Source organism: Mustela putorius, unplaced genomic scaffold (genome assembly GCF_011764305.1).
Source record: "Mustela putorius furo isolate JIRA1106 unplaced genomic scaffold, ASM1176430v1.1 tig00000095_pilon_pilon_pilon, whole genome shotgun sequence".
NCBI classification, from domain to species: Eukaryota; Metazoa; Chordata; class Mammalia; order Carnivora; family Mustelidae; genus Mustela; species Mustela putorius.
Window position 1 is genome coordinate 26464817 of NW_025421280.1, and position 11985 is coordinate 26476801.

An 11985-nucleotide genomic window follows, 5' to 3' on the forward strand; every position below is an offset into this window, starting at 1 on the left:
CTGGGTCACATAGTTGGTGAGAGACTCGCAGCGCTGGAGCCCAGGCTTGTCACACCCCACAGCTGTTTCCATCAGCTGCAGCCTGAATGTATCATTCTTTCATTCGTTCCTTGATCCAGTGGGCATGCATAGCGCATGAGCAGATACTGTTATCACAGGAATGCTTTTGCTTTGGGCAAGTCTTCGCAGAAAGACTTCAACCTTAAGAAGTCCAGATCCATTACAAAGAAATATTATTCAGCCATAAAAAGGGAAGGAGCGCTGCTACACACACATCATGGATGAATCTTGAAAGCATGCTGAGTGAAAGAAACCAGACACAAAAGACCATAGTATGGTTCAACTTATATGGCATGTTTAGAACAGACAAATCCAGAGACAGGAAGTAGATTAGCGGTTACCGGGGGTTGGGGGAGGGGCAATGGAGAATGACTGCAAATGGGTCCCGGTTTCCTTTTGGGATGATGAAAGTATTCTAGAACAAGATAGTGGTGATCGTTGCTCCCTCAGGCACATATAACTAATGCTACTGAATTGTACACCTGAAAATGGTAAATCCCCCCTATCCCACGTGTGTGTGCACGCTGATGGGGGGACAAATAGGTGACAAGATAGTTTTGACAATATTACAAAAGAGCAAAGAGGGGATGGAAATGAGTGAAGGTTGAAGAAGAATCTCAGAGAGCAATGTTGCCTCAAGGCATCGGTATGGGTCCATGTCTCGTGCATGTGGCCCCAGTCTTCTGGTCCAGGAGTGGGCCAGTAATGGCCGTAGGGGTCAGAGTGACACACCGGAAGGGACGCTTACTGTTCAGTCCTCATCACAGAGGAGAGATGGAGGTCAGGGATCATGATGAGATCAGTGTCTGCGGCTGACAGGCTGGTGTATGGGGTGATCGTGGCAGCATTTGGTGGGGCGGTCGGGGGTCTGGGTGTGATTGTGCAACATGCAAGGGATCCAAGCAGCTTTGCCTCCACGAGTTCAGGGTTCAAAACGTCCCTTTTCCACTCCGAAGAAAGTGACTCTGGGCCGGCCATTTCATCTTTCTGTGTCTCAGTTACCTTATCTAAAAGAAGGAAAATTAATAAGAGTCCCAGTCTTACTGGATTGCTGAGAGAATGAAGTGGGAAGTAAACACATAAGATGGGGGCTGCTGTTGGGCTGTTGCCCATTTTCCAGCTGGAGAAACTGAGGCTCAGAGGTGTGGGACCATCTGCTTGAGGTTGTACGATATGGATACAGGCCAAGTGGGAGCCTAGGTTCATGGCCTCAGAGCCAAGTTGACCCTCGCCCCTGACTGCCCCCACCTCTCTACAACCCTTCCTCCCTACCCCCATGTCCCCCTGGCCAGTGCCAGGACTGAGCTTAGAGGGGCTGGCCTGCGGCCCAGGGGAGGTGGGAGGGGCGGGCTGTTGCTGGGGGCTTGAATAAGGCAACCTTGCCTGGGAATCTGCTGGGCTCAAAGAACTATTTATAGGCCTGCACTGGGATTGGGTGATCCACCCCCGCCAGCCCTGAGTGCCTTCTCTGTACCCCCACACTGGGGCCCAGGCCAGGGGCTGGAGCGAAGTTGGGGGAGGAAACAGGCGAGGAGGCTGGTGGGCAAGAGCAGGAGCCAGGAGTTCGGAGCTTCCAGGAGAGCTGGTTCTCAGGGGTGGACAGTATTCCAACGTGCTTCTTAACATACCCAAGGTGACACAGAATTGACACAAGCAGTCCCGTTCACATGTGTCACACAATGTCACCAACAAACCCTTAACCCACATCACATCCCAGACACACTGTGACAGCACGGGTGGGTTATATAGAACCACATGAGACAAGGCCGCATATATGTCACACCAACCATGTACGACCTCATTTGGTCACACGCAAGTCACTTGTGTTACACAACCAAACTCATAGCTGCGATCCCAGCCACACCTCTAGCCCCTTCACGCTCAAATACACGTGTCGCCGTTCATACCTACTGCCCCTTTGCCTTGCCGGCAGCCACCAAGGCCCACATTTGTCCCACATCGCTCACCTCTAACCCTGTTTATAGACAAGGGTGCACCTCCAGACAGCCAGCACCCAATGAAAATCCCTGGGCCCCCCTGGTACCTGCACAGAGATCCATCTCAGAGCCCAGCCAATCGTGCTCACCATTCAACACACCCGGCCACCCCCTCCCACTCCTACTGTCACCTCCACTTCTCCAGGCTCCCAGGTTCCCAGGCTCGCACCTCGCTAGGACTGACAAGTCCAGCCGGCAGCTAGTGTGCATGTCTCTTCTAAGGTGGGCCTTGTCCCGACCAGGCAGACCCTGGCAGATAAGTCACACCTGGACCTGCCCCACTGGGACCTGCTGGCCTGGGAACGGTCACCCTCACCCCCACAGACTCTAGGCTGGGGCCTTAAAGCAATCATTACACTTATCCCCCAGGGGGAAACCAAGGCTTGAAGCTTTCTGAAGACCTTTTCCTACCCAGCTCTGCTGTGACAAACACATGGGAAGTTGGACCTGTTTTTTTTTGTTTGTTTTTGTTTTGTTTTTTTGCAACGGGTGGGGCTGTATCCCCAGAGAGAGACCTTGCTGACCCAAACTGGCTGTGTGACTTCAGCAAATACCTGACCCTCTCTGAGCCTGTTTCCTCTCTTGACAAACGCAAAACCCAATCCAGGGGGAAAAGACCTCCAGAGCCAGACAGGTTTGAATCTTGGTCCCCCTGGAGGACCTTAGCCAAATGACTTTGCTTTTCTGTGCCTCAGTTTCCCTCGGTGAACTGGAGTGGCAGCTCCTGGCTCTTCCAGAGCTTCCTCAGCCCCAACCTCTGGGTGAGGAGGGAGGGAGTGGCTAGTTTCTTCGCACCAGGCAAATGAATGGGCCACTTTTGGCTGCCCTGCTGGGAGCTTAGAGCTGCTAATTCCCTGGAGAAACAGGAGGTTCTTTCATGCCTAGGCGCCAGTGGGGTGAGGAGGCGGGAAGAGGGTACTGAGCTGGCCTCATCCCAATGGGCAAGGTGGCTCCATGCCAAGACCAAGAATGGTGTGCAGGGCCCTAGGGCCATGCATATCCTCCCTGGGAGCTATTGGCTGTATCCTCAGCTGTAAAATGGAGGTGATATGGACCCGTACAGAAGGTTTAATGAAACAGTGGATGGAGACAGAATGTGACTTCAAGTCAAACACAGGATGGGCTGGCCATCTTTGTTATATGTCAGCCCATAGAATCCACTGAATTCTCCAGCAGTCCTATAAATAGAATTCCCTCCATTTTACAGATGAGAAAATCGAGGTTCAGAGAGGTCAGCATAGTTGTCCAAGATCACATGGCCAGTGAGTGAGTGACCCACCCAAGATTCGAACCAAATCTGGACGCTCCAGGGTCCATGCTCTTCCCACCTTCCTCTGGGTGTAAGGAGGTCTATTCTGCCACCCGCAGTCTTGGCCCCAGCCCTGAGACAAAGAGATCCAGGTCTAGATGGCACCAGGCCATGACTGAATGCAGGAAGTCCTGGCAGGCAGTGGCTGATGGGGCGGCTCTTCCGCTGGTGCCCCAGTTTCCCAGCCAGCCCCCTCTCCTGGAGTGGGCTTGGGACGATGCTAGCAGGATGCCAAGAGAACCATTCCCCTAGCCCTTGAAGAAAGGGGCTGGATTCTAGATCATTCAGCTAAAGCCAGGAACCTGCAGCCTCCTGCCAATGGCTGATCTGTCTCAGAACCTTCCATTCATGCAGCAGGGACAGTGTCCTGCCTTTTCCCAAACACCTTCAGGCCCAGGATCTTGCTCCATATATTTTATCTAAAATCATGGTCTTTCACCCAACCGGGCCTTTAGTTATGCTGCTCTCCCGCCTGGACAAATCTAACCCCATTTTTCTTACCCTGATAAATTCCTGCCCACCCATTAAAGTACAGACACAATATCTCCTCTCCCAGAAAGCCCTCCCTCCAGGTAGAACCCCTGGTCTCCCAGCCCTATTCTCTTTCTTGTTCAGCCCTCGCTACATGAGTCTGGGGGTGAGTGTGTCTAGCTGTGTCTTACCCAAATCGGGGGGGCCCCTCAGGTGGTGGGCTGGAACCAAGGCCTTTCACAGTCCCCAGCACCACCCAGCACAGAGCTGAGCAGTAGGGAGCAAGTCATTTAGTAAATCAGTGAACCAAATATTTAGCTTTTGTGCAATCTGGTTTCGCAAACCCCTGTTCATCCTTCAAAACCCACTTCACATGCCCCGCTCCATGAAGCCTGTCCCAGGCAGCATTTACTGGAAAGAAAGATTTGGAGGCTAAGCCTGTGTTCCATCTGAAACACGGGAGGTTGATGAAGACTCCCTGCACAGGCAACATCGTGGTCTCTTTCTCGGCTTTTCCTTTGGTCCCTGGGAGGCAGTGAGGTGCGAGGCAGCCTTAGCAGTTACAGAATGGATTTGGCAGACCTCCCCGGGTAGGGAGACATCATTATAGTAAGTCTCTCAGACTCCAAAACCAGTGCTCTATACCCACAGGCACCAGAGACTGCGAGCCCCACACACTCGGCACACAGTGTTTTAGATGCCCGCCTTCTTCCTCCAGCTCCAACGGAAACTTAATCGGGGGATGGTAACCCTTTAAGAGGCGGGCACGGAGGGGCGGGGCTCAGATTACGTCCTGCCCCGGGAGCGCAGGCTGGGCGGGTCTGAGTCACACTGCGCCTGTGCGGTGTCCTCGTGGTTCCGGGTCTCGCTTTGGTTCTCCGAGCTGTTTGCCGAGAAACGGAGGCTCCGAGCCTGAGCAACCTCCCGAAACCCACATGAAACCTGTTTCCCTTCCTTAACCCTGCTGTGAAACTCTGGCCTCGGGTCACTGGCAATTTCTTTGAAACCCTTGCAGAATCGGGTGTGAAGGTCGTGCCGCCGTGGCTGCGTTGGCGCCGGGATTCGCACACCGGCTGAAGTCAGCTCTGAGACTGCGAGGCTTTGTGGAGTCGAGATGACCCACTCTTTGGTTTGTCCAGAGACAGTGAGCAGGTGAGAACCTAGGGTTGGGGCAGCGGCGGGCGTGGCCCTTGAGTCCAGCGTTGACCGAGCTGGGTCCGCCGGGGAAAGCTGGAGGGGTGAGGAGGGGGCGGGCCCCTTAGTGGGCGGGGCCTTGGTGCCGCGTTCAGTCCCTCATTTCTCCGGTATTCTGTGCCTCCAGGGTAAGTTCAGTGCTGAATCGCGACACCCGGCAGTTTGGAAAGAAGCATCTGTTCGACCAGAATGAGGAGACGTGCTGGAACTCGGACCAGGTGAGGCACCTCTTCCTGGGGACTCCACCCCTCCCGTGAATCAGATTCACGGAGAACTAAGGAGCACTTGAGAACTAAGGAGCACTCCTGCTGGGGAGTCAGGCTGGCCAAGGAGGGAAGGTGTGCCAACGCTCCGCCCCCCACCCCACCCTAGACTGTGTGAATGGGACGGGAATAGCAGGGCTCTGAGCAAGTGATTGTGAGCCTGTTTCCCTGTCTCCTTCCAGGGCCCCTCCCAGTGGGTGATACTAGAGTTTCCCCAGCGCATCCGTGTCTCCCAGCTGCAGATCCAGTTCCAGGGGGGCTTCTCCAGTCGCCGGGGCCACCTGGAAGGTACTGGAAGGCTCTGGAAGGTGGGGGTTTGGGAGGGACACCCCAGCCTCACACCTACCCCTTTCTCTGCTGCAGGTTCCCAGGGAAGTGAGGCTCTTAGCAAGATTGTGGACTTTTATCCCGAGGACAACAACTCCCTTCAGATATCCTGCCTGGGCCTCTGGGGTGGCAAGGTGGGGGGATGGGAGGTGGTCTGTGCTTCTGAAAGCTATGGACCCTGGTGTATGACCTTGAGTAAGTGGGTTCTGGGCCTCCACTGCTTCATCTGTAAAATGAGCTGGTGGTACCCTGTTCTGTGTGAGAGCTTCAGAGGGGCTCAGAATGTGCTGGGTCATGTGGCACACTGGTCATGTCTACGCTGGGCCTGACAGATGGGAAATGATGAGCTACCTATCTCCCTTGACTGCTTGTGCTCACACCTTCCCTGTGCCAGCTGCCGAGGTGGACCAGCTGAAGGTGACCCTTGAGGACGCCACTGACTTTTTTGGCCGAGTTGTCATCTACCACCTGCGGGTGCTGGGGGAGAGGGTGTGAGATCCCTGGGTAGCTGACTCCTCCAGGAGGCCCCTGGGGAAGCACAGTAAAGCCCTTCAAGTTACGCACACAGAAGGTTTATTGGTTCCTCTTGGGAAGGATCCCCTCCCGCTGTCCGTCCAGGAGCTGCCTTTGAAGCCAGTTCTGGGTTTCCCCAGCTCTGGGTCAACTATTTTGTTCCCTGAGTATCTGAGTGCCCAGCAGGCAGTCTTCACTCAGGATCTGCGGGCACCAGGTTGCTCTGGAAGAGTTTGAGGATGTGGTTCTCGATAACCTGTTGCACTGGAAACAGGACAGGGGAGATGTGGCCCATAAGTCCAGTGGAGGCTGCAGAGGCACCAGCCAAATTATGCACTTTCCTGGAGGATGAGCTGGGTTTTCCCACCGTGAGAACTGCACCTGCCTCTCAGGGAACAAACAGGGATCTCCAAACCCTGGGACATGGATGGAGGATCTACTTCATACATGGGGAAATCCACACTCTTCTTCACAGAGTACAGCTGGGAAAACTGAGGCACCCAAGCCAGGAAACTCAACTTCCCCATGGTTTGTAGAAATGCACTTTGGGATGCTTTTTAGGGTCATAAAAATAATTTTTACCAAACAAAATTGGTGACTTGTGACTTGTACTAAAGGATGAGAAGGACCATGAGGAATGATTTCTGTCCCAAATGGGATAAATCTCAAAGGAATCCCTCATTGACCCCAAGGGGTTGGTTCTGTTAGGCTCTCTCCATTTTGGAGATGGGGAAGCTGAAGGGGGAAGTAGAAAATCAAACTGGGGTCTGCCTATGGTCCTGCTCACACCCACCTCCTGCCATGGAGAGGGTTGGCCTCGGTGAGCCTGTGCCTTGTGGCCCAGCCCCTCCTTGATATTCTCATCCTGCCAGGCCTCTGCATGTACTGTTCCTCCAGCCAGGACACCATCCTCCCACCTGTCAGGCCTTCAGGCAGCCCTCCCTGCCTCCCACCTATCATGGGGCTGGGCCAGGGCTTCCTGTGGGCCTCCCAGCGCCTGTGTGTATCCCATGATGAACCCAGTCGCTGACCCATGTCAGCCTCCTGCACGTGCCCAGGCCAGGTACACAGTGGCACTAGATGTTTGCTAACATGAATGCTCTCACTGCTAGCATCTGACATAACTAAGAGAGATGTCCTGTGTACCCCTTCACGGTCATCCTGCCTACAGCACACTGTTACCACCCCATGTCTCAGGCTGACCTTTCCGATATCCTAGGGCTACGGCAAGATCCATTGGGGTATAGCCAGAGTCAGCCTCAGTGGTGAGATCAGCTCCTCGGGCTGCAAAGCAAAGCAGGTGCTACGAGAGGCGGGGGTACCGGGAGCCCAGAATGGGGCATGGCGACTTGGGAAGTCCAGGGATCCCTCACAGGACAGCCACAGGCCTGCTGTTTGCCCATGTGGGCCTGGATGAGAACCTGGGCTCTCCGAAGAATGTGGCCAACAGCATCCCCACCTCCAGGGCCCCTGAGGCACAGAGGGTATGGATGTTCAACCTGGTCAGCCAGACCCCCATACTATCCCACCATCTCCTGTTCCCAAATCAGTCCCCTGGGAAAAGCAGATCATGATCACTCATTCCAAGAGCTGTTCAATCAGCTTGGACCCCTCCCTGGACCTCAGGATTCCTGTGGGGCCAGCTGTTACTCCCACTTACCCAGCAAGGCTTCTACACACTTCACATGGTTCCCACGCACGGCGTACAGCAGTGGTGTCCCTCCATTCTGTCAAGGACAAGGGCAACCAACATTCTGTCTTTTCCAGTTTTGCACAACACCCCCAACCCTCTAATTTAATGTGGTTCCTCCTCCTACTCATCACCTGGTCTAATTCCTCCCTTTGGGTCTCAGCTTAGATACCCCTTCTTCCAGGAAGCCCTCCTTGACTTCCCTTGGCTATATAGGCTACCTCTGAGCTCTTGGAGTTGCCTGTGTGTCTGCTATTACAGTGTTATTCACTGTAATTCAGCTGACTGTTTACGTATTGTCTTCCTTCCCCCCGAACTAGGAGCTCTGCGAGGTCATGGATGGGTCTGTCTTGTGTTCTGAACACCTAGAACAGGTCTGGTACCCTGCAAGGTGCCTCACCCAGTCGTAGATGTTGATGTCCACATCACGCTCGAGTAGCAGCCCTACGATGTCTGTGTAGCCTCCCATGCTGGCCAGTGACAGGGCACTTTCCCGCTCCTTGGCCAGGATGTGGGGGTCAGCACCCTGCAGTGGTGGTAGCGGGGAGCAGAGGGAGTGGTGATGGGATGGGTGGGGGCATACCCTGGAATCCTGGAGTACCTATCGCAGCCCCATCTTATAGACAGGGCACCAGCAGACTCGGACCCCAGCCCACCCTCCAGTCTCTGGGAAGCCCTGAGCTGGGCTGGGACGCACCCACTCGAGCAAGAAGCGGACAGTCTCGATTTCTCCAAAGGCAGAGGCCCAGATGAGGGGGGTGAAGCCATGCTCGTCCGGCTTGTTGATGAGGTTGTCGCCTGGCAGGAGGGGGGTGGTACCACTGGGATGCACCCCTGCCCACTCTCCCTAGTGTGGCGGGAGCAGGGACAGGGCGGGTGGCTGGGGTCAGATGGGAGTGGGAGTTACACATGTGGACACTCAGGTCCTTTCAGTACCCACATGCCTACCCCAGCACATGTGGTCAAGACGGGTATAGACACACCAGTGGACTCATGTGGACACACACCTTTCCTCAGATGTTCCTTCAGCTGGCTCAGCTCCCCTTGGGCTGCGAGCTGGTGGATGGACAGCGCTAGGGGCCAGAGAGAGGCAGAGTCCTCACCCGTCCTGTCCCCACTCCGTGCCTCTGTTTACCCCACCCGAAGTTGCTCCCCTCAGCCCCCACTATTCCTACTACTTAGGGAGGCTGAGGGACTACAGGCCCACTTACAGTCCAGGGTGGCCGGCAGGGCAGAAACCTCATTCCCCCGTTGCCGGTTGGTGAGGGTTGTGGAATGCTTTAGGGAGCTGCTGCCTGGAACAGAGAGGAAGGGCCTCAGTTTTCAGCTACCAAAGACAGTGCCCCACACCATTGTTCACTCACTCTGCCCTCCTGGATACCCAGATGAGCCTTTCTCCTCTCCACCTGGTGATGTTCTGGGCAGATGAGACAGTCCCTGCCCTCAAGGAGGGGACAGAATAGAAAAATAGGTGTTCAGGAGCTATGAAAAAGAGAAGAAAACAGAAAGAGGGGAGGGCAGGGGCTGAGTCCCTTTTAGACAAGGTGGTCAGGGAAGGCCACTCCGAGGATGGGATACCAATGGAGAGCTTGGTCAGTTGAAGAAAGCAGCGCTGGGAAGAGGTGGGAGAAGCAGGGACCAAGGCCCCAAGAGGTACTGAATTCGATGTGTTCAAGGATTCCAGTCCAAAGAAGTCCTTGGGTCCTCCACAGGGTCAACAGAATCACCATCTGTCCCAGCAATTCCACTTCTAGGTATCTACCCCTAAGAGTTGAAATCAATGGCTCAGACAAAAACTTGTACACCAATGTGTACAGCAACGGTAGTCACGATCGCCCAAAGAGGAGCAACCCTAGTGTCCATCAGTGGGTGAACGGATAAACAGAATGTGGTCTGGAACGGACTGTTATCAGGTCAGAAAAAGGAATGAAGCACTGACATGCTGTAATGCGAACGAACCTCAAAAACCATCATGTTGAGGGCTTCCTGGCTGGCTCGGTTGGAGGAGCCCGTGACTCTTGATCTCGGGCTCGTGGGTTCGAGCCCCAGGTAGAGATTAGATAAACAAGACTTAAAACAGAAAACCATCATGCTGAGCAAAAGAAGTGAGACACAAATGACATGTATGATTCATTTATATGAAATGTCCAGAACAGGCAAATCCCTAGAGACAGAAAGTAGATTAGTGGTTGAAGAAGGAAGGGGAGGAGGGATGGAGGGTGACTACTAATGGGAATAGGGTTTCCTTTTGGGGTGATGGAAATGGTCTGTAACAAGAGATAGAGGGGGGATTATCCACACTGTGAAAGTACTTACTACCACTGAATTGTTTGCAAGTCTCCTTAAAATAGTAACTTTTATGTTACGTGGATTTAAGCATCATATATACATATATATTCATGTATGTGTGTGTGTCTATGTACATATAAAAGCAATCTCTCACTGGGTGGAGAGAGAAGACACATGCTAGGTAGAGAAACACAAAGACAGAGGTCCTATCTGGGGCCTGACATTCCACTGTCCTAGAGGCGGAAGGAGTCCAGGGGAAATATCCCACCTACCCTGAGGTGAGGAGGCACCAGCGTCCGGTTCAGGATTCCCGGGCTCCAGAGTGCAGGGGAAAAGACTGAGCACCACAGTGTCTGAGCCATCAGGAGCCTCATCCCCAGGATCTTCAAGGTCCCCAAATTCGGGGATAGGAAGCTGCTGGGTCCCACCGAGGTCTTCGGCAGGCTGGGTGGGCTCCATGGGGGAAACTGGATGAAGCATCAAAAGGGGAGAGAACAATACTTATCAACAACTCCTATTGAGTAGGCACCTACAGCATACCCAGCCTTGCACAGCGAGGGTGGCTACACTCCTTTCAGGTCCACTCCTCCATCCTACCCCCAACCAGGACACATATAACATGCCTAACTTAAAATGGGGTCAACTCTCTGGGTCCGAATCCCTCCACTTATAGGCCCGGGCACATGATTTAACTTATCTGAGCCTCAGTTTCCTCAATAAAATAGGGAAGTGATGTCAAAATCATGCTTGTAAACAGCTAAGCTGGGGGCCTGACACACGAGCAGAGCTTAATAAACATTCCCTGTAGTTATTTGGGGGGGGGGGAGGGTGTCCCCGGAACGAGTGAGTGTTCAACAAAGATGTGATTGGTCCCATCCCCACCGGCCCCTCCCAAACAGATCCAAGAGGTCCACTCACCTCTAACGAGCCTCCTCTGTCACCTCACGCCGCAAGGCCGGGTCCCCCAAAACTTGGGGGCCCAATTCACAAACTTTTCTCCTCCAACTGATACAGGAGGGAGCAAGCTAGAGCCTGGACCCTCAACGTCCCCGTTTCTTCTGCCGGGACAGGGAGCAACTTGATACCCGACCACTACCCCCACCCCAGAGTTCCCCCACTGCGCCTGCGCACCCTGCCTCCCCAAAAGTGCCTAAAGGCGAGAGCAGAAACTGCTTCTGGCCCTTTAAGGCTCAAGGGAGGGGCGTGGTTTCCGCTGGGGGCCCGAGCACTGCTGTCGCACTTGCGCGTTCTTGCTCCGGCAACTCCGGAGGGAGCCCGGCCGGGTCAGGAGGGATGGGTGGAGCCTCAGAGGGCTCCGAGGATTTCATTGCGCCTGTCTTCCGTCACTCTTTCCCAGCTCCGCCCACAGGTTTTTCCGGAGCTCGTCTCTAGGCTCCAGTTGAGGCCGGATGGGTGGGGCTTTCTCCGGTCGGATGGCGGTGGGCGGGGAGCAGTCGGGGCGTCAGGGATTTAAAGGGGCGACACACCGTTGCACCCGTCCACAACAATGCCCTCCTTGCGTCCTGGGGGATTACGAGCATTTGTAAGAATCTAATGGCAGCAGAAGGGGTACAGAAAGACCGTTTACACAGCCCGAAGTGGGCAATGTCTGGAGCGTTTCCCCAATCCGTCTGCCCCCGGAAAAGGGAATTCGGGAAGGGAGGGTACCCTTGCCTCTCCCTGTCTGGGTGTCCCTTCTGGAGCTTCAGGGGGTTTCCGCCCCTTCCTCACCCGCCCACCGGTGTGCCTCCTTCCCCAGTCTCTCACTCACGGCTTCTTTCCAGCCTGGTTACAGAGAGGAGTGGGGAAGGCGGGCCAATTGACACCGGAACTAGAATGGCATAGCGTTTGGTTTCACGGGGTGGGAGGTTT

At 54.5% G+C, this 11985-nt stretch overlaps 2 protein-coding genes across 5 annotated transcripts; one reads left to right on the plus strand and one right to left on the minus strand.

The window, feature by feature from the left end:
- Positions 1-4655: 4655 nt before the first annotated feature.
- On the plus strand, positions 4656-6725 carry LOC101685319 (nuclear receptor 2C2 associated protein). The gene is made up of 5 exons (XM_004760876.3): positions 4656-4989; positions 5159-5249; positions 5477-5582; positions 5658-5725; positions 6000-6725. Exons 1-5 carry the CDS (start codon positions 4952-4954, stop codon positions 6114-6116), a joined length of 420 nt encoding a protein of 139 aa, XP_004760933.1. The 5' UTR covers positions 4656-4951; the 3' UTR covers positions 6117-6725.
- On the minus strand, positions 6178-11984 carry RFXANK (regulatory factor X associated ankyrin containing protein). 4 transcript variants are annotated; one of them, XM_004760875.3, is made up of 10 exons: positions 11885-11984; positions 11032-11636; positions 10386-10580; positions 9036-9119; positions 8832-8897; positions 8522-8622; positions 8225-8350; positions 7795-7861; positions 7338-7418; positions 6178-6398 (listed from the first exon to the last, which is right to left on the minus strand). In XM_004760875.3, exons 3-10 carry the CDS (start codon positions 10570-10572, stop codon positions 6328-6330), a joined length of 783 nt encoding a protein of 260 aa, XP_004760932.1. In that variant the 5' UTR covers positions 10573-10580; positions 11032-11636; positions 11885-11984; the 3' UTR covers positions 6178-6327. The 4 variants fall into 4 exon arrangements, with proteins under 4 accessions (XP_004760932.1, XP_012916088.1, XP_044937110.1 ...); XM_013060634.2 differs by having other exon boundaries at positions 11845-11937; XM_045081175.1 differs by lacking the exon at positions 7338-7418.
- Position 11985: the final 1 nt, after the last annotated feature.

What these genes read in the sequence shown, in the direction of transcription:
- RFXANK (XM_004760875.3), bottom strand. Translation starts at nt 10,572, where the DNA reads ATGGAGCCCACCCAGCCTGCCGAAGACCTCGGTGGGACCCAGCAGCTT. An exon ending in GAAGGAACATCTGAGGAAAG is followed by an intron (nt 8,623 to 8,831) that starts GTGTGTGTCCAC and finishes CCCTCCTGCCAG; the next exon opens with GCGACAACCTCATCAACAAG. An exon ending in AGCCCTAGGATATCGGAAAG is followed by an intron (nt 6,399 to 7,337) that starts GTCAGCCTGAGA and finishes TCCTGTTTCCAG; the next exon opens with TGCAACAGGTTATCGAGAAC.
- LOC101685319 (XM_004760876.3), top strand. Translation starts at nt 4,952, where the DNA reads ATGACCCACTCTTTGGTTTGTCCAGAGACAGTGAGCAG. An exon ending in CGTGCTGGAACTCGGACCAG is followed by an intron (nt 5,250 to 5,476) that starts GTGAGGCACCTC and finishes GTCTCCTTCCAG; the next exon opens with GGCCCCTCCCAGTGGGTGAT. An exon ending in AGGACAACAACTCCCTTCAG is followed by an intron (nt 5,726 to 5,999) that starts ATATCCTGCCTG and finishes GCTTGTGCTCAC; the next exon opens with ACCTTCCCTGTGCCAGCTGC.